The 22,036-nt window shown below is 41.5% G+C and overlaps 1 protein-coding gene across 1 annotated transcript in view; it reads left to right on the top strand.

Moving 5' to 3' along the window:
* KDM5B (lysine demethylase 5B) overlaps nt 1-17,917 on the top strand; it is a 50,172-nt gene extending 32,255 nt beyond the window's left edge. The window contains exons 17-28 of the mRNA XM_075264376.1: nt 724-845; nt 1,772-1,922; nt 5,121-5,235; nt 5,332-5,684; nt 6,299-6,437; nt 6,516-6,695; nt 7,945-8,106; nt 8,208-8,687; nt 8,814-8,925; nt 11,330-11,532; nt 12,547-12,813; nt 17,003-17,917. Coding sequence (XP_075120477.1) covers nt 724-845; nt 1,772-1,922; nt 5,121-5,235; nt 5,332-5,684; nt 6,299-6,437; nt 6,516-6,695; nt 7,945-8,106; nt 8,208-8,687; nt 8,814-8,925; nt 11,330-11,532; nt 12,547-12,813; nt 17,003-17,140 — 2,422 coding nt within the window. The 3' untranslated portion in view covers nt 17,141-17,917. The remainder of the gene's footprint in view (nt 1-723; nt 846-1,771; nt 1,923-5,120; nt 5,236-5,331; nt 5,685-6,298; nt 6,438-6,515; nt 6,696-7,944; nt 8,107-8,207; nt 8,688-8,813; nt 8,926-11,329; nt 11,533-12,546; nt 12,814-17,002) is intronic.
* The last annotated feature ends 4,119 nt before the right edge of the window (nt 17,918-22,036 follow it).

The following is a 22,036-nucleotide window of genomic DNA, read 5'->3' as shown; positions in this document are numbered from 1 at the left end:
GTAAAACAGATAAAAGGTCAGGGACAGTTATGCGCTCTCTATTGAGAGGTGGAACGTGGAATGTCAAATTATACACCACCCCATATGAGCAAGTTGTACAACATGTACATTTATGTACCACCTGCCTACTAGACACTAGTTGGGTACTGAGAATACTTCTGCCTATTGAGCAGTTGTGACTGGTTATAACTCCAACCAGCAATTATAATTTCAGCAAATAAACACCAAATAAGTGATTATAGTCTCTGATTATATACTGAATTTGCAATTGTATTACACTTGAGAAAGGGCAGGTGCCCGAAACGTGTTGTGTTTAATACTGTTCAAGACCATACTTTGGTGTGCGCGCTTACTCCCTACCCCTCCACTCCTGTCAGGTTTACCTGATGAATCCCCTATGATATGCCACTGAGTCTGGGAAATCTATACATTACTGTACCTTTTTATGCTTCTATGCCTGTGTACTTTTGCCGAATTTGTTTGTTGTATGCTGATTATATTTGTGTGAACTTTGAACAGAAGAAAGGAGGTGTAAAATAATAAAATTTCTCTGATATAAAGAAAATAATTGTCAAGGAATGATTTGTCAGTTTTACGTTACTATTGAATTTCTCTTACCATATTGTGTGTAATGTATTAATTTTTTTTTGTTGGACTTAAATTGTATTTAACGCAACATAGGTCTGTAATAATGTGACAAAACATTCTCTTTTTTTGTAACAGGTATCGTTACACGCTAGATGATTTGTATCCCATGATGAATGCTGTGAAGTTGCGCGCAGAATCCTATGATGACTGGGCTACTGAGGTTATTGATGCTCTGAAAACATCGGGCAATAAAAAAGGTGTGTTTTAATTATTGAACACGTGTTTTTCCTTTCTTTATGTCATTTTTTCTTTTAGGTTCATCTATAGTAGTCTAGTCTCCATGTGCACAAAGTGTTGTTTACACAATCATTCCTCGTGCTGAATGGGCTGCCAAGGGTTGAGAGAATTATTAACGAGGGAATGTTCCACTGTGTCAAAGGTGGAGGAGTGGTCAAGGTGGAGGAGAACGACGGAGTAGGCAGTTAGAAGTTCGTTAGTGACTTTGGTTAGTGCAATTCCTGTGGAGTGACAGGATCTGAAGCCTTACACTAGTTTGTCAAAGAGTGCGTTGGATGAAAGATAGGATAGTGTGGATGTGTTGTTCAAGCAATTTTGAGGCGTACGGGAGAAGTGAGATGGGGTGATATTTGGCTGGAGAGGACAGGTCCAGGGATGCGACTGGATTGAGTTGTGTGCAGGAAGTGAAGAGGGAAATTAGGGTGGAGAGCTTTTCATTGGTGACAGCGGAGAAACAGGTGAAAAACGAAGAGCACCAAACAGTTGGGTAGAGTGGGTGATGGGGGGTGTAGGATGAGACTGCCTCTGAAGGTGTCAATTTTGTTTTTGAAATAAGAGACAAAATCTACAGCAGAGATAAGTGATGTCGAAGGGGCGCAGGAGGACGGAGAAGGGAGTTGAAGATACTGAATAGTTGTTAGGGGTTGCGGGATAGGGACAATATGAGTGTGGTCAAGTATACCTGCTTTGTAGAGTTGAGTGCATTCAGGCGAGAACTGCCTCTTTATACATGATGAAGTCCTCCTGGGAGTGGTTTTTCTTCCAGAGGCATTCTGCAACCCAATGTGGAAGAAACATACCTGTGTATTTGTTTTTAATCCTCTTACTCTGTGTTGATGATTATGCTGTGTACCTTACTGTGATATCATATCTGGTCACTTTGTAGGCCTCTTATGTCTTCGAAAGCTTGTAGAGGAATCAGAGTCAAAAAAATTTCCAGACAATGACCTCCTGCGTCATTTACGAGCTGTAGTACAAGATGCAGAAAAGTGTGCAGCACTTGCACAACAACTACTGAATGGCAAACGTTATACCAGGTAATAAAATGTAGTTTACTGTAGAGCTTAATTCAGGGCTGATTTTGGATGTTAAGTATTTTAAAAATATGTGAAGTGTGTGCTATTACAAATATGAGTAGAATGTCGAAATTACATTTCCAGGATGATGACACTTACATTATTGTAAAGAATTTTTAGCATATAGAATTTTATTTTGTAATTAATCAGTTCTTTTTTTAATTTTTTTATACAATCACCACAATCTACTTTCCTCTTCATGTATGTAAATCATTCCTCAGAAAATTAATAAATTAATGACCCTAGTGCTCATTTAGTGGTCATTTACTACTGCACTCTTACTGAGATGTTGCATTTTTTTGTTTGCTTCCCTGATGATCCAGTTACACTACACTGGAGAAATGTGTATGTGTATGGAAAACTACCATGTTTCCCCGAAAATAAGACAGTGTCTTATATTAAATTGTCACACTAAATATAGGACCTGTCTTATTTTCGGGGGGTGCCTTATTACAACCGGCAGACATGCCGGCACTTCCTTAGTGGAGCGTCAGCATGACTGCCGGTTGTAGGTAGTGTAGGGGAGGGGAGGGGGGAAGGTATCATACTTACCTTTCCCTTCTTCCTAGCAGCGCTGGTGCTGCTGTTCGTCCTGGAAGTGGTGAGCGGGGCTTAGCGAGGCTTCGGGGGGCGGGGCTTAGCGGAGCTTCACTGACACAGCAGCCGTGCTCTGTGCTCCGTGTGCACAGGAAAGCCAGCTGCTGCCTCTTCTGTATGGAAGCTGCTGTCTCTGCCTCTGGGATGAGCTGGGAGAGCTCATCCTACAACAGCAGAGGCAGCAGCCGGCTTTGCTGTGCGCACAGAACATGGCTGCTGTGTCAGTGAAGTGGAGCTCGCTAAGCCCCGCCCACGAAAGCTCCGCTAAGCCCCACCCCCGAAACCTCCTCTAAGCCCCGCCCCCCGAAACCCCGCACACCACTGCCGGGCATGCCTTTTTTTCGGGGGATGCTTTATATTAGGCAATTCAACAGAAACCCCCGCATGCCTTACTTTCAGGGGGTGTCATACTTTCGGGGAAACACGGTAGATTAATACAGCAGCCTTAGGTAATGCTCTGCTTTATATTTGTGAGTACTAGGGTCATTTATTTATTTTCTGAGGGAATATTTTAGGGGAATTCCATCTTTATATGAGGATGACACTGTAGCAGAGTAGTTTCATCTGTCCACATATCTAGTTCCGTGGAACAAGCTACATGGTAGTTTGCTCATTTAAGAGAGCTATCACTCATCCTTTCTGAAAAATTGTGAGTCATATTTCATCTCTACAAAAGACTGCCCATTACTTATTAAGGGCAGCATATTTAGGGCTAGTTCACACGTGGGTAAAGGGGCGGAGTTTGACAGCGGATTTCGCTTCAAAATCCGCCCCTTTACAATGGTGGTCTATGCAGACCGCCAGGCTTCTTTTTTCCGCTAGCGGCATATATATATATTGGTGTGCTTAAAGGTTATGCAGACATAATTCTGCATACATAAACACCATACTCTCCTCTGGATCCTCTCTTCCTATTTTTCCCCTCTCATTACAATCTTGGTGCGACATTTAAGGCAGACCATCTTAGCTAGTCTTAGAGTTATTTTCATTTCATTGTTGTGTCCTGTTTCTAACATTTTGTTATTTAATAAAAGGTATATTTTAATTATTTATCCAGCCAAACCTATCAAATTATCCCTTTTTGTTTGTGAGATATATATAGAGATGTATATAGAGTTCCTAGTTAGAGGGTCTCTTTTCCTCATTGTATCTGAAGTGCATATGGTCGAAGACTCTACCACCCCTCACTTCCCCCTCTTAAATGAATCCCGTGATCTGTGGTCTACCAGTTCCTCCTACAATCAAACACTTATTCTTATACAAATAAGAGGAAAGTGTTTTGCCCTGCATTCTTAGAGCTAAGACCAAAGCCTAGGCAAGTGAAGGCATACCCCTAAGCACTTTTTCCTTAATTTCAATATGAATAAAAAAGTGATTTACATAAAAAATAGGGCTCCAAAGATGAGTAACTGAGGCATATTTGGAAACCGTAGAATGCCTCCTACAAATTACTATGATTTAGGTTTATAACAAATTTACTACTGATCATAAAGGGGTTTTCTGAGCAAAATGTATTTATTTATTTTTAATAAAAGGTCTGTTATTGCTGTTAGTGAGTTAAAAGTATAACCATATATTTTTTATTGTTCTGAGTGATTTCTGGGTTTCTGTGGGAGCTCCTGGTATCATCTGCATTTGTTTAGTAGAGTTAGCTTCCTGCATTGTTTCCTGTTGTACCTTCCACACTACCTCCCTGTCACTGCTCCCCAACCTCCCCTCTCACTAAGTTTCACCCCCCCCCCCTCCCCCCGTCTCCCTAGCTATACTATCCCGCCCACTACTGGCCCTCTACAAGTAACTGACTAAACCTTCCCTCCCACTGGCACCGTACTTGCCTAGCTTCCGATCTGGGAGACGGCTCCTCATTTCTTCTTCACTGTGTGCAGGCTGAAGTCGTTGCGCACAGACTGGAAGTAAAGATTTTTGTTCAGGAGGATTAAGCTGGTGTATTTATTTTTTTTAAAATACATTTTTATATTGTCCCCCTCTGATTGCTTTTATAATATATTGCACTAATTATGAAGTTCAATTCATTATACCGCTTGTCATTTTCTATCATGCAGTCTTCTAGAGGATCATAAATGTGCAGTCCTAGGGGCCTTAATTAGGACCCCACCTGCCAAGTAAATTCATCAGACTTGATGCCTCCAGGAGGCAACCCACTCCCACCAAAACCATATAGATATAGCGGTTACAATTGACTGCGGTGTCTAAGGGGTTAAATTGGCGATTTGACGATCTCAGTTGTTAGGCATCTGAGTGGGTAAGAGACCCCACATTGTTTCATCGCAACTGACGTAGAATGTAAATTGTGGCAGAATGAGGCCCATTAGTGAACAGCATAAAAAGTCCACATGGCAATCACCTATGGGTTAATATATGGGTAATGAGAGAGAAAAGTAAAATTAAACAAAAAAATCATAAAAATTTTTGCTTTGGAGAATAGGACTTTCTGATGACACATTTCCTTTAATCTACTTGAAGATTTTTTATTTTTTTTAATCTTTTAATAGATTGAACCATTTGTGCTTCTTTGCTTTTTAACTATAATTTGTATTGTAGATTTCGTTCGGGTGGTGGAAAGTCTCAGAACCAGCTCACAGTTGCAGAACTCAGGTCATTTGTAAAACAACTTCAGTCATTGCCATGCAGCATCAGCCAAACTCCTCAACTCAAAGTAAGAAATTAATTTCCACTGTAACAACATTTTATTTTTGTTACATGTTAAATTATTTGTAAAGGAAAAAATATATATATATATCTAACTCTTTAGGACCTGTTAAATCGTGTGGAAGAATTTCAGGCACGGAGCCAGAAGCTCTTAGCAGCGGAAATGCCACGAGCTACTGAACTACAGCAACTTCTTGATTCCAGTTTTCAGTTTGACTTGGAATTACCCTTAGGAAGCCTTCGAGAGCGTTTGGAACAGGCACGTTGGTTAGAGGAACAGCAGCAAGCATGCCGGGATTCTGGGACTCTAACAATAGATGTCATGAGGCGACTTATAGACTTGGGTGTAGGACTCGCACCTTATACACCTGTGGAGAAAGCAATGGCTAAACTTCAAGAATTGCTGACCATGTCTGAACATTGGGATGACAAGTGCAAAAGTCTTCTTAAAGCAAGGTCTAGTACCAAATTTTATTTTATTTTTTTGTAGCTGTCAAAAAAAAATTGTACTTGTGATTTACAGCTTTTACTCTACTTGTATGCTCCATCCATCTTGGTTGTTTCTTATTGCTGTATAATTAAGCTGGATCTTATCAAGTATCCAGGAATTTTGGTGCAGGGTTCAGTAAATGTGTAGATTGTGTAGTGAGAATAAAAGAAAAGTGATGCTGTATAAAACTATTCAGATGTTCAGTGTGTGCACGTCTCTTACTTGCTGCATCTTTGTTGGTATAAAGAAGTCACTTCCCAGATGTTTAATGTAAATTACCTTTGCAAGCTCTGAGCTTACATCTCAAGAATTTAATAAGACTGGTGTTTTCTATGCCAATCAGATCATCAGATGCACCAGATTTAAGAGGCTCTAGAATTGTATTAATTACGGTGCGTCAGTATAGATTTCAGCTATAACGCACACCAGTTTTTTTTGTACTAAATCTTGCAGGCCAAGGAATCCTCTTTTTGCCCACTGTATTTAACAAGTGGTGCACAAACAACAAAATGACATATTTTTGGTGCATATTCTCTTTATAAAGTGGTGATACTTATGTTTCTGTTTTTCTTTCTCATAGGCCTCGACATGATCTTGATACTTTGACCTCAGCACTCCGTGAAGTGGAGATTGTCCCAGCATACATTCCAAGTGTGGAGTCTCTGAAGGACGCAGTACAGAGAGCGCAAGATTGGTTACAGAAGGTCCAAAATTTGCAGGTAAGAGTTGTTTTTTAACTCAAAGATATTGAAAAAACATTATCACTAAGAGTAATAATCTGTTGTGATCATTTTCAGTCTGGTCCCAGAGTTCCCTTACTTGACACTCTAGTGGAGCTTGTGAATCATGGGCGAGCAATTCCTGTCCATCTTGGTCCACTGCCAAGACTTGAAACCCTTGTTGGTGAAGTTCAGGCCTGGACTGAATGCGCCACAAGCACCTTTTTAACACCCAGCTCTCCCTACATGCTGCTAGAGGTAATTCAAAACCTTAATTTTGATTAAATTTATAATCTTTTTTTCTGTGTTTTTGTTTGGTTTTATGATCATAACTATCAAACACATTGTCAACTTACTTCATGTGTCATTATTAGGCAGTACATATTGAGAATCACTAAACTTGATTATAATGCTTATGTCTTTGAAGGGATTGTTTGGTTAGAAATTTTAAGGAAAGGGCCAGGATTTCTTTAAAAAAAAAAAAAAAAAAGAAAGAAAAGGTGATGCCTCACTAATTTCCTCATCCTATACCCCCCTCAGTCTTCCCAGCTCCATGCTGGTCTCTTCATACCGGACCTTATGATACACAGAAATGACTGCTCAGCCAGTTTGTGGGAGTCAGGGAGGACCAGGAAATGAATCTTTCTATCAATAGAAGATGGATTGAACTCTGTAATTGACTATCTAGTTTGGTCTTATACATACTGAATGGAGTGTCAGGGCACATTTGTAACCACTGCTCCATTCAAATATCTCTGGATTAGGAGGCACAAAATTGGTAGGATCCTATCATTCAGAAGTAATTTTTTCTGCCTAACACGTCGGAATAACCTTAAGAAAGGCTATTTGTCTCCTACCTTTAGAAGTGGTCTACGGCCCGCTGTTCGTTAGAAATACCAGTTTTTACCGGTGTGCAAATGAGTTCTCTCATAGCACTGGGGGCGTCCCCAATGCTGCCAAAGAACGCTCTCCAGCGATGCCTCCATTTTCAGCAGCAACCGCCTCTTCTGTCGTCGTCTTCCGTCTGGGGTCACACTCCGCTCTTGCGCAGTATGTTCCTGTAGTTTACTGCGCACGCATGCAAGAGCGGCCTCCAAAAAAATGGCCACCTGCCGGCATGCGCACTCGGCTCTGCTAGCGTCTCGATGGCAGAGCCAACTGCGCAGGCGTCTGGGTGTGACCCAGACGGAAGAAGATGACAGAGGTGGTTGCTGCTGAAGATGGAGGCGTCGCTGGAGAGAGTTCTCTCGCAGCATTGGGGACGCCACCAGTGCTGTTTGAGCGCTGGGGCCTGCCCCCAGTGCTGCGAGAGAACTCATTTGCATACCGGTAAAAACTGGTATTTCTACCGAACGACGGGCCAGAGACCACTTCTAAAGGTAGGAGACGAATAGCCTTTCTTAAGGCTATTCCGACGTGTTGGGCAGAAAAAAATTACTTCTGAATGATAGGATCCCTTTAAATGGCCTAAACCCTGATATGCTATAATGCCTTATCTATGTTTCAGGTTCTCTCCCCTCGTTGTGATGTAGGTTCTTCTAGCTTGAAAAGAAAAATAAGAAAGGTAAAAGACTTGCCAGCTTTAGCAGGAAAGAAGAAATATCCCAAGCCAGATGGCCTTCTGGAATTGGAGAAAGCTTTGACTGAAAGCAAAGACACTGCCGCTGCTGTAAGTATGACTTGACTAACTTGTTTCTCAGAGATTAAGGAAATTATAATTTTTAAAATCTTTGTAGAAAGTAAAATCTGCACTCTTTTGTGTCCTAACAGATGGCAGCTCTTGGTGAGGCCAGACTGCGTGAGATGGAATCTTTACACATTATGCGGGTCTCTAATGAAAACAGAATGTTGTTGAGAGAAGACCAGAGTGACTGGAAAGTGTGTGTTTGTCAGGGTGCACCCATGGCTCCCATGATACAGTGTGAGCTATGCCGGGCTTGCTTCCATACTGGCTGTATTTCAGCTCCAAAGCATGGATCCCTAGTCTGGCTGTGCCCACAGTGCCATCGCTCAAAAAAACCACCTCTAGAAAAAATCCTTCCTCTTTTGGCATCTTTACAACGTTTGCGTGTTCGTCTGCCAGAGGGAGATGCATTGCGCTATCTCATAGAGAGGACAGTCAGTTGGCAGCATCGGGCACAGCATATGTTGTCTTCTGGAGATCTAAAACTTGCACAAGAAAGAGTCAGTTCAAGTCAGCTATACAACAGATGGCAAGCAACAGCTGGGCAACTTTCAGATACTTGCAATGTAAGTCAACATTCAAGGACACTGTTTTCACCTATTCTATTTTCACCCTATGTTAGCTTATTTTATCTTATACAAATACACTATTACGCAAATAATGCACTAAATTTAAAGTACATTGTTCTACAGGTATCACAGAGTGTTGGGGCCACCTCCTTCTCTTTGTCCCATGAATGGGACAATAGGACTACCTATATCCAGTCTCCATTTTCACCTGGACGCAATTGTATCCCTCTGAACAGTAAGTGATATATCCTCATCTTTGTGCCATGACTGGTTTTATCTGCCACATGGCATGTTGGGAGCTGCTCTACTGAAAGTTTAGACCTGATTTCTGCAGGAATTTGGGCATTTGAGTATGCATTAAGTGTGTGAAACTCTTTTTCTTATCAGATGATTTTTTTTTTTTTTTTTTTTAAATATGTATTTTGGGTACGTCATTTTTGAAGCTATTTTGAAGATGTAGATGTGGACCTAGATAAGTGTGGCATGAACTCTTCTTTTGGAAGGTGTTGTGAATCTACAGTTGTGAATCGGTTACGCATTTTAGAAGCAGACATTAGTTTAGTTTTTATGAATTTTTTGTAAAATTCTCTGATGTAAATTGTGTGAATACAGCCATAAGTTTAAAGTTTTTGATGCTTTCTGAGAATCATTTTAAAATTAAGACTTTAGTGTTTGCCTGAAATGTGAGAATTCTATGCCTTTTAAATGAAATCCATGGATATAGAATGCATTCAGAAAGTTTTCACATTTTGTTGTTGTAGCCTTTCTCTTAAATGAAAAGAAAATTTCACGTTTTCCCCCATTATTCTGCACTTGATACCCCATAAAGTGAAAATAGAATGTTTAGAAAACTTTAATTACTAATTTATTGAAAATGAAAACCTAAATATTACCTTGATGGAAGTATTCAGACCCTTCACCCATTACTTAGTTGAGGCACCTTTTGTGCAATTACAAATTCCCATCTTCTTGGGTATGATGCTACAAGGTTTGTACACTTAGATTTGGGGATTTTCTGTCATTCTTCTCTGTAGAATCGCTCAAGCTCTGTCAGGTTTTATGGGTACAGTCGGTAGACTGCAATTTTTGGGTCTCTCCAATGATGATCAATTGTGTTCAGGGCAGGGCTTTGGCATTGTCACTCAAAAACTTTCACAGATTTGCCCTCAAGTCAGTCATTTGTTGTCTTGGTTATGTGCTTAGGGGCATTGTCTTGTTGGAAGGTGAACATTCATCCCAGTCCAAGTCCTGGAATAGTTTTCCATTACCTCTGTACATTGTTAAATCCAGTATTCCCTCAACCCTAACCAGTCTCCCTGTCCTAGCTGCTGAAAATCCCCACAACATGATTCTGCCTCCACCAAGCTCACCACTCACGCAATGCAAATTATTTCAGATTCATTGAACATTTCACATATATTGTGTAAGACCTATATCATAAAAATGTTCCATAGTATGTAAGCATAGCCACTGTCCACCATGTGGGAGATAATTAAAGAAAGTATACAGCTAATTATGCAGCATTTCAGTCCAAATGTGATTTTTGTTAAGGAAAATCTGCATAGAAAAGGAAAAAAAAAAAATTCTTATTCGACTAAAATTTGACACTTAGGCTGGTCTTATACTACCGTAATGAGTTTACAATCCGCAAGTTGCTGATCACCAACATAGACACTGCAGATGCCCGTAAACTGCCGCACTCGCCCATGGAGTTCTATGGGCGAGTGTGTGCAGTGCCATAATTCACGGCCATTACGGACATGTTCTATAAATTGCGGATCACGGTTGCGGCCCGGGCACACCATGGATAAAATATCCGGTGGTGTAAGAGGCCACATTGAATATAATGTGTCCGCAATTGAAAACCCTTAATTGCGGACTTACGGTAGTGTAAGACCAGCCTTATACGTGAAATCTAATTCACATTGTTAGAATGTGCTGTGGTTTCTTCTCTTGGTTTTACTGAGAGACTTCTTTCTTGCCTTTCTGCTATAAATCCTAGATACTGTAAGTGGAATGCTACAGTCATGGTTGACTTTCTGGACGTTTCTCCCATCTACACACAGGATCTTTGGATTGAGTCATTGAGTTCTTGGTCACCTCTCTTATCAATGCCCTTAGTTTGGTGGGGTAGCTGAATGATGGAGACCTCTGTGTGATTTGGAACTTTTAAGTACAGATCTGTGCCCCTACACAAGCCTGAATATGAGCAGTTCTTTCCTCCTCCAAGCTTGGTTTTTCTTCTTATGCATTGCCATCTGTGAGACCTTATGTAGACAGGGGTGCGTCTTTACAAATCATTTCCATTAACTGAATTTACCACAGGTGGACTCCAAGCAAAGTGTAGAAATATCTCAAAGATGATTAAAAGAAATGGGATGTCCCACAGCTAATATCAAGTCTTATTGCAAAATTTTAGTTTTTCTTTTAATGTGCAAAAATTTTTTAAATTCTGAAGCTTAATGGGGGAAAATTTTATAATTTTATTTTTTGTACAAGGCCTCACTATAATTTAGAAAATGTGTTTGAGAAATATTTATTTAGGTAATATGATGCATATCCAATTCACCGTGATAGGCCATGTTTAAGTTGCTTACTGGTAATTTTAGTTCCCTGTTTTTTTTATTTGTTTCACCCAGGTTTAAGTGCTGAATTGGATGAGTTACTTATGGAAGCTCAGCTTCTGCAAGTCTCCCTTCCTGAAGTGCATGAACTTTATCAGGCTCTTGTTATACAACCAAACACAATAACCCCTGAGCACAACATAATTCAGACATGTTCTGGGAGAGACAAGGCCCCCTGCAAGCAGCAGGAAACAGGATGGAACACAACACGTTCTGAGGTAAGAACTTAAAGGGGTATTACCATAACTCATGTTCTGCAGCCTGAAGGCTCTATGTTCTCTTCACGTCCTGGATTTCTCTGCATATTGGTGGGCGGGGTTTCACTTGCTCTGCTATCTGCTATGTTTGCAGTCAGTAATGAGGGATTGGTTGTAAATGCATTACCACAGTATAAAGCTGATGTGGAAACTGATGTAGCAGAGCTGGATTTGAGTCAGCTTGCATTACATACAGAGGAAAAGTCTTAAATCCACATAAACTAGCAGTATAGCTAGGATGCTTTTCATGGGACAACCCCTTTAATCTCTTATCACACAAACTTGACCATAACTCCACAGAAATAGGGGAGAGGTAACTGTCTGAGAACAAGATGAACAGATAACCAGCTTGTTAAATCGACACTACATGCAGTCTAAGGGCTAGTACACATGGGGCCAAAGAGGCTGATTTTGACAGCGGATTTCGCTTCAAAATCCGCCCCTTTACAATAGTGGTGGCGACATAATCTTTCTTCAGGTGTTTTCCACCTGAAGAAAGCAATAGAAGTGAATGGGAGGCGAAAAACGTGCGTTTTTTTCCGCACAGTTCTTTGCAAAAAAAAAAAACAGCGGAGAAAAAAACGTAACTCGTTTTTTTCGGCCCATTCACTTTATGGAAGGGGAAACAGCCTGGCGTTTTTTGAAGCGGTTTTTACAAAAAAAAAATAATAAAAATGCTACAAAAAAAGCTACGAAAAGCGTGGCAAGGTCCAAAAAAAGCTTCCTAATTAGGAAGCGTTTTTTTCCGGTGCCAAAATAAGCCACACGTAATTTACGTCTGAACTAAGCCTGTGTGCCTAATGCCTTGAGAACCCGCACTCCTGTATTAGTATGACTTGAACAGGCACTGTGGTTTGTGGCAGGTAAACATTACCAGGGTTTATTTTTTATGCTTAGCGTGTGGTTACCAACCTTACATAATTTACAAATTTCATCAATAGCAGCATTTTTTTTGTTTTCTTTCTTTCTTTTAAGACTTCATCATGCTTAATGAAGAAGGAGTGGACCGAATGTGCAGACAAAAAGTTGAAAAGGCGTCGTGAGGGCACTGATGGTAGAATGAAGAAAGCATCTGCTCCACGTAAAAAGAGAGTGAAATCCTTACAGTCCAAAGATCTGTGCGGCATAGAGCAGAATCTAGAGATCTGTGATAGTGACTCACTGTGTTCTTTTACTTCTGAATCTGAAGATGATAATGCAGTTTGTCCAGCAGACCACTGCATGGAACCTGAAGGCGATGAGGTCAGTGGTACAATCACCCCAAAATTGAAAAAAACATACCGGTAGTCTGCACTGTGTAATGCTTTTTCCGTAGTCAGATGATACGTTGGTAATTAATCCACTAGAAAAAATATATATATTGGCACAAAATCGGAGGTACAAAATAGTACAGTAAGTGTGCATAGGAGTCCTAAAGCTCTTATCTTTTGCTGTATATTTTGTACAGTTGTATGGAGTGGTAGGATATGTTCATACGGCTGAATTTGAGGTGGATTCCGCTTAAAAACGAGCTACAAATTCCAGCTAAAATCAGCCATCCATTTTGTTTCAGTGAAGAATTATTATAATAAAAATAATGCTCAAGCTTGATCTTCCGGTGGATTTTGCGTGATAATTCCCAGTGAAGTTAACAGGAGGCATAAAAATTTACAAATTTTGTTTGAATCTGGTCAAGCAGAAAAATTTAGCTTCAAATTCCTGAAGCTGAATTTTTTAGCTTGTACAAATTCCACTCCGTGAACATGTGTGCATACTCAGTCACCTTTTCTTGCAGCTGTTACCTTTCCTTGCAACGGATTAGGGCTTCCACTGTTCTAACATTCTAATACATTTAATAGTAATAGTATTGTGTGGCTGCCTGGGGCTAAAGGCAAGCCGGTGCTGGCATGGGTGTTAGCTGTAGTATTGGTCATTGATAATCCCTAAGATACTGCAATCATATTTAGCACCCACAGCTATAATGATTCCCATTGCCTCCCCCAACACCTTTCCTCTCACACTAAGCTGAACTAGGAACAACAAATGATGTCGGGATATAACCGCTCCACAGACTCTCTGCCTGTTTTAGCCTAGTGTCTGTAGGAGGCAAACACGACCATCTTGCACCGTTTTTATTTTTCTTTCTGGTGCAGAGGGGTCTTCAGTGTGTACGCCACACTAGTTGCACCCCCTGTGGGTGCTGCCCTCTATCAAGGAGCACCTCACTGGTCACCCAGTCCCCACTACCGCATAGGCGGTTAGAATGCTGGTGATCTCACTATCATGTGCGAGGTACACCAAAGCAGTGACCCTGCAGTACCCGAAGATGGTGGATCAGGTAAGCATCTGAAGTAGTTATTCCCTGTAGCCCACCTGGGCTGTTTTCACAGCCCATTCCATCTGGTTACATTCCATCATTACATCCTTAGGTCCTCTGGAGCTTGGGTCTCCATATTTTTTTGTATTTATTTTTTTTAATTTCTTTGCCGGTGCTGTAGCCCAATTCTATTCTGGGGGCTGTATTATAGTGGTCTTTTTCTTGGTCTGCTTCGGGGACCCTTACTGAGACTCCCAGCTTCAAAAGAAGTCTGCTCCGCCTCTGGATTATACCCTCTCCACAGACACTATGCTAGTCAGTTTTAGCCTAGTGTCTGTAGGAGGCTGGCAAGACCTTGACTTAGGTCTTCTGTCTTGCATAGAGTGCCTCGCCATACACCCAGTTCTCACTAATGCATCGGTGCCTGGAATGCTGGTGACCCCATGATCACATGCGAGGTCTTCCGAGGGGATGACCTCGTGGTGCCTGTAGACTGTGGCAAGTTGACCTTCTGTCTCAAGGGCCGCTGTTCCACCCCCGTTATACCTCAGCTGCATTTAACGGCGTGGCTGTTAAAGCCGCGGCCCTGCGGTGTTTTAGTTTTTGGGAGCATGTAATCCACACCTTGCTCAAGGCCTGAAAACACCATTCTGCTAAGATCTTTCAGCGCACGTAGGCCTACTAACAGTGGTGCAAGAGTAATGACTTCCATTCACTCTCCTTTTCTCTTCCCAGGAATCCTGCCTTTTCTCCAGTCAGGTCAGGGCCAGGGACTTGGTCTTTCTTCTCTTAAAGGAAAAGTGTCCATGCTTTCCATTCTTTTTCAGAACACCACTGCCTTCCAGCCTCATGTGAAGACTTTCCTGCATGGAGTGGCGCACTGTGATCCTCTCAGCCATCCTTTTGTGGGACCTCAATCTTGTCCTCAAGGTGTCACAGGCTTCCCCCTCGAACCATTGCGTGAGATCTCTCTTCACCTTTTGTCCAGGAAGGTTTCCTTCCTGGTGGCTGTCACCTCAATCTGCAATGTCTCAGAGCTGGCTGCTCTGTCTGGGAATCCTCCCTTTCTTGTTCTCCACAAGGACAAAGTTGTTCTTATTTCGTCAGTCTTTCCTGCTAAAGGTGGTTTCATCTTTCCACATAAATGAGGGCATTGACTTACTGTCTTTATGAGCCATCCGGTTCTATTTGCCTCTCACAGACCCTTTTACTTTGTTCAGACTCCTTGTAAGCGCTCACAGATGGAACAAACGAGTGCCTGGCTGCCTCCAAGGCTTTCATCTCCAGGTGGATACAGTCTGCTGTCAGAGAGGCCTATAAGCTGAATGGCAGGATGCTGTCTCTCTGGGTTATGGCTCATTCCACAAGATGTCAGGGCTTCCTGGGCTGTTTTGCATTAGCCTATGCCACCCACATCTGTCAGACTGCCACCTCGACCTCTGTCCACACTTTTAATCTATTTCTTCCAGATTCATTTTGTGACTTTTGCCAATGCCACTATTACTGAAATAGTGCCACCACTGGTAATAGTCCTTATTAATATTACCACATTACAGTAATAATGCCTGCAAACCTAATATTACTGTAATGGTGTCCTAATAGTTCCCCCACAGGTAATAGTCTCCCCTTCCTCCCTCTCACACACATAGGTAATACTACCTTTTGGGGGGGATTATTATAGTAATGGTGTCCTTTGAGTGATGGTCCCCCTCGCACTACCCATACTTCTGTTAAGGGAGCTGTCCATGTCTCTTAAATCGGCTCTATCACTGGGAAAAGTCATTTTTATCTAATCACATGCTTGCATAGGCTTTAGAAAGTCTATTCCACACCTACCTTTAGTATGTAAATTGCCTCAGTGGTCTCTGAATAAGTCCGTTTTTATTCATATGCTAATGAGCCTCCAGCTTGTACAGGAAGTTCCCAGCAGCCTCCTCTCTCCCATTATCTTCTATGTGTGTGAAGCAAACAGGAAGCTGAGTCATCATCAGCAGCAGCCTCCCATAGGAAACAACAGGAGAGGTGTGCACGCTCTATCGTGCACCAGTCTAATTAGCATATGAATATAAACAGACTTATTCAGAGACCACTGAGGCAATCTACATACAAAAGGTAGGTGTGAAATAGACTTTCTAAGGGCTATGCAAAGGTGTGATTAGTTAAAAATGACTTTTCCTAGTGATAGAGCCCCTTTAAGTTATGTACAGTATGGAGAGAGAACTCCCTTTAATAAAGTATAGGGAAATGTATAAATGTAGCAATTAAATATGCACTCTGTGTTTTACTATGAGCCACTCAATCACCACAACCCTGCCATGCCACCAAAAACCTCTCTGCAATCCCCACCTCTTGCCGGGCCACAGGAAAATTGGCCTACATGAAATTGGTCCTTGGTACAAAAAAGGTTGGGGACTGCTGCTTTAGGACATTCCTGTAATGATATAAGGGAGAAAAATAGATTTTTATACTCTCCATAAAATCCTTTTCTCATTTTGTTCTTTGGGGGTCACAGGTTTCACCCTTCTTTCTTGTTTTTCCTGCCCCTAAGCTGTTCTAGCTTGTTTTTGGGTTCAGGACATATGTTGGTGGCTGTTGATTTCATGTTTGTGTTCTCTCCCCTACTGCTGCAGTACAAACTGTCTATCATAGCGTCCGTGGAGTCGGTATAAATTTAAATTTTCACTTTGTAAGTTATTTTTGGTCCCACTATTGTGCTCTAAATGATGAGAAATTCTTTGAGTGATGCAGTTTCTAATATGGGGGTCACTTTTCAGGGAGGTCCATTATACTGGTGCTTTAGGCGCTCTGCAAATGCGATATGGCACTCAAAACGTATTCCAGCAAAATCTGCCCTTCAAAATCCAAATAGCGCTCATTCTATTCTGAGCTCTGCCATGTAACAAACTGTGGGGTGCTTTTTCTCCTTTAACCCCTTGTAAAAAATGAAAATCTTTGTCTTAGATGGTTTATTGGACAAAATAAATGTCAATTACATTTTAACAGCTGAACTGTTACATTTTAACTGCTTTATTTGTAGATTAGACATTGCCATCCCAATAGTCTTGTGCGCTGTTAACTAACCAAATTAAACTGAAAATTGTCTTAACTAAGACTGTATTTTGTTTGCTTTTGCAGGTGGATTGGGTACAGTGTGATGGAAACTGTAATCGTTGGTTTCACCAGGTCTGCGTTGGTGTGTCTGCAGAAACAGCTGAAAAAGAGGATTATGTGTGCACTCACTGCAACGAAGCAAACGTGACTGCACTGAAATAAGACCAGGACCATATATCCTCTATGTGAACCAAGACTGTACTCCCCTACCCAAGTTCTAGGTGGGATTGATGAGAACAATACTCACAGGAGCTTTAGGATTCTTTTACTTTCCTTTAGACACATGCCTGGTTTCCTTTCCAGATCCGGCTCCCAATGGTGCTTCTCAGACCCTATAAATCCATTGCTCCTTCCAGGGATCTCGGACTTTACTGAAAGATGAATTGTTTTCTATAATTTCCTCAACTCTGCAGCTGTTACAAGTTACAGATCAGCTGGTTCTCCAGCAAAATTAGTTTGTTATAGCTTGTTTGGTATCTGAAGAAAAACTTTTGTCCCTTTCGTACCTCATAATTATAAGGATTGCAGGTTAGTGCAGTACACAAGGGAGTCTGGATTAATTCATTTACTTGGGGTGAGGTACCAAGACTTAGTTTCAGTTCTATTTAAGACCATACAGTTTCTATGTTTTCTTTTTATGTAGGAACATTTTCCTGAGCAATAACTTTGGTTTTGTTTCTTTTCTTTCTTAAATTCCAAAACTGAAATCAGATGCTGAACCTTATGCTCTAAAATAAAGCCCTTCAAATTAGGGTCTTGTACAGAAATGTTGGGTGAGTAGGTGCTTAGGGGAGCCAGAGTGTTAGACATAGCAAACTGAGCTGTATGTCATCTTCCCTTTAAATCCCTATTAATTATTATTTCTTGTTTGTTTTTGGCTTTTCTTGTAGCTTGTATTAAATTTTGCAGTTTATATTGTGGAATAAAATCCTTGGTTATAACAGAAAAAGCTCATTTTACTATACATGTAATTTTATTGGAGGTCAGCTTTATATATTTAACCCTACTACATATGTTATCTTAAAGGTAATAGCCCTAAGGCTGGTCTTACACGACCATACTGAATGTACGGTCTGCAAGCTGCTGATCGGCAACATAGACTCCGCAGATGTCCGTGTCCTGCCGCAGTCGCCCATAGAGTTCTGTCCTATAAATTGTGGACCACGGTTGCAACCCGGCCATACCATGGATAAAATATCTGGTGGTCTAAGAGGCCACATTGAATATAATGTGTCCGCAATTGAAAACCCTCAATTGCGGACCATTTGCGGACTTACATTACGGCCATGTAAGACCAGCCTTAAAGTGAAATCCCAGACAGAAAATTAAAATTTAGATTTAAAATGTTACTTCCTTGAACACCCATTCCAGAGGTCACCTGCTGTTGGCCTTGAGAATATGATGGCAGAGCAGCATTGGCACTTAATGGTCAACAGATGCAGTTTTCTATTGCTGTAGTAGTATTTTTGTATATAACAAGGGTAGGCTGCGTTTTTTTGTTCGGTGCAGCAATTTAAATAAAAAATCAATACTGACGACACCTAAACTAAAGTCATATAGCACACACTGTAACATAAGGATACTGTCATATTGTTCTCCCAGCCACATGCATTTACCACTACTTAGGGCAGGTTCACACCTGCGCCGGGTTTCCGTCTTCTGCCGAGAGAAACCGGACAGGAGACGGAAACACGGCGGTCAGTTTTCAAACCCATTCACTTGAATGGGTTTGCAAAGTGCCCGCCCGTAAGCGTCTTCTACCTCTCCGCAGCGACGCCGGGTTTTTCTTTAACTGAACACAAAGTCCTGCATTTCCGACTTTGTGTCCGGTTAAAAAAAAAACAAAAAAACTTTCGCCGCAGAGAGCTGGAAGACTCTTACGGGCAGTCGCCTTGCAAACCCATTCAAATGAATGGGTTTGAAAACTGACCGCCAGGTTTCCGTCTCCTGTCCAGTTTCTCTTGGCAGAAGACGGAAATCCGGCAGAATGGCTAAAGCGGAGACCGGGCATAGGTGTGAACTTTTCAACTAGGAGTAATGTAGGTCCATGTGTAACACAACAATTAGTGGATAAATGCATGCGACTGGTAACAGTGAGGTAACACTTGCAGCCTAAGCAATGGCTGTGTCTGGGCCCAATGAAATGTATCCACAATTGTGGATAAAAAGTCTGGTCATCTGCATTACAATTTAGTAACTCCATCTGTCTCATATTAATAGCAGTTAAACTCATCATGTCCCTCACATTAGCCCCTGTGTGCTTCATATAACAGTTACTGATATGTGACAGACATGGAGTTAATAATTAAGTATCTTCATTATTTAAGTCCTTTACTATTACCTCCAAATGTCTCACATATTAGTAACCCTTATGTGACGCACACAGGGGGTTAATGTGAGGGACATAATGGGGTTCACTGCTATTAATGTGAGACAGATGGAGTTACTAAAACTAAATTAATACCCCCAAAAGCCTGACATTAATAGGCATAGAAATCCCAGCATGTACCTAATATATATTTTACTTTCACCTTGTTGGCAGGAGTTTTCTTAATTCTCCTCCTCCTCTTCTGGGAGCCTTTGCAGGATGCTCATGGCAGGAGCTCATCTCTGTAGTAGGCAAGGTCCTTGTTCTATGTACTGATGAGCTCTGCCTCCCGGGCTTCCTTTACCAATCTCTTATTGGTGGGCAGAGAAGGCAGCAAGAGAAGCAGCAGCATCCTATATCACTGCTGTAGCAGAGCAATAAAGGATGCTCTCTCTTCTTTTAATACATGCAGGTCCCGTGCTGGCTGCCGTGCCAGCAAAATATGTCTCGCATGCCATGGGTTGCCGACCCCTGATATATACACTCACCGGCCACTTTATTAGGTACACCATGCTAGTAACGGGTTGGACCCCCTTTTGCCTTCAGAACTGCCTCAATTCTTCGTGGCATAGATTCAACAAGGTGCTGGAAGCATTCCTCAGAGATTTTGGTCCATATTGACATGATGGCATCACACAGTTGCCGCAGATTTGTCGGCTGCACATCCATGATGCGAATCTCCCGTTCCACCACATCCCAAAGATGCTCTATTGGATTGAGATCTGGTGACTGTGGAGGCCATTGGAGTACAGTGAACTCATTGTCATGTTCAAGAAACCAGTCTGAGATGATTCCAGCTTTATGACATGGCGCATTATCCTGCTGAAAGTAGCCATCAGATGTTGGGTACATTGTGGTCATAAAGGGATGGACATGGTCAGCAACAATACTCAGGTAGGCTTTGGCGTTGCAACGATGCTCAATTGGTACCAAGGGGCCCAAAGAGTGCCAAGAAAATATTCCCCACACCATGACACCACCACCACCAGCCTGAACCGTTGATACAAGGCAGGATGGATCCATGCTTTCATGTTGTTGACGCCAAATTCTGACCCTACCATCCGAATGTCGCAGCAGAAATCGAGACTCATCAGACCAGGCAACGTTTTTCCAATCTTCAATTGTCCAATTTCGATGAGCTTGTGCAAATTGTAGCCTCAGTTTCCTGTTCTTAGCTGAAAGGAGTGGCACCCGGTGTGGTCTTCTGCTGCTGTAGCCCATCTGCCTCAAAGTTCGACGTATTGTGCATTCAGAGATGCTCTTCTGGCTACCTTGGTTGTAACGGGTGGCTATTTGAGTCACTGTTGCCTTTCTATCAGCTCGAACCAGTCCGGCCATTCTCCTCTGACCTCTGGCATCAACAACGCATTTCCGCCCACAGAACTGCCGCTCACTGGATGTTTTTTCTTTTTCGGACCATTCTCTGTAAACCCTAGAGATGGTTGTGCGTGAAAATCCCAGTAGATCAGCAGTTTCTGAAATACTCAGACCAGCCCTTCTGGCACCAACAAGCATGCCACGTTCAAAGGCACTCAAATCACCTTTCTTCCCCATACTGATGCTCGGTTTGAACTGCAGGAGATTGTCTTGACCATGTCTACATGCCTAAATGCACTGAGTTGCCGCCATGTGATTGGCTGATTAGAAATTAAGTGTTAACGAGCAGTTGGACAGGTGTACCTAATAAAGTGGCCGGTGAGTGTAACTTATCATGTACCATACCTTATACCAGTGTTGCTCAGTGATCAAATTTTTGAGGGTTGTCACTTTTGACTCTTATTTCCAAGGAACCGCTTGCTCCGTCCTCCAGGGATCCCCCCATATGCTGGAGTCCGGTAGCTCTGTTTTCTCTTACAAAATAAAAGGTTACCGTCCAATTGGAGAACAATTGCTAAAGTACAACATACCAGGAGCTGCTTCTTTTGACTGGGTGGATGGATTTGAAATACCAATTGGTCGGAGGCACAACAGCTGTAAAATGAGGTGTCTTTTAGCATTTTACACTTTGCGACAGATCCTCTTCATCATGATCTTTGTACTGCTCTGTGAAAGATGTAGAAAAAATACAGCACAGTTGCGATTGTGCTATTCCATACCACAAATAATTTATTGCACAATGCATTATATGTATCATTAATGTTAACATTGCTCTCAAAAAGCAAGCCCTCGTGGCTGTGTTGATGAGAAAGTTATAGTGACAGCTACTGGAACAAAAAGACAAAAAGTGTCCCAGTCTTTAAGAGGTTGAAGAGGCACATCTGTAAAACTACACATCTGTAAAATAAATTTTAAGATATATCACAGTTTCTTCTAATTGAGGAAAAGTGCTTCTATTTCATGTCTTTAAGCTATTTCTCTGCTTTCGCCTCCCTTTGCTAAACTAACCTTCTCTTTGAAAGTTTTGACAGATTATACGTGCATAGAAGTCTATGGAGAGGTAAGGGATTAGTATGAGCAACAGCAGAGTCAGATGGGAACAGAAACACAGGCTTGTTCTGATACTGGAACTAAATAGGAGCTTTCCTCAATAAAAGGGAGAAATAATAATCTAATAATCATTTCAATAATATTAATCCCTTTATAACTCTCTTCCTTCTATTAATTATTTCTATTACCTTCAACATTATGACAATGTATAGTTTAGGATAATACAATATATTTAAACACTAATACACTAAATGTGAAGGAAA

This window comes from Leptodactylus fuscus, chromosome 2, assembly GCF_031893055.1.
Source record: "Leptodactylus fuscus isolate aLepFus1 chromosome 2, aLepFus1.hap2, whole genome shotgun sequence".
NCBI lineage: Eukaryota > Metazoa > Chordata > Amphibia > Anura > Leptodactylidae > Leptodactylus > Leptodactylus fuscus.
This window is presented reverse-complemented; position numbering and strand designations above follow the sequence as displayed.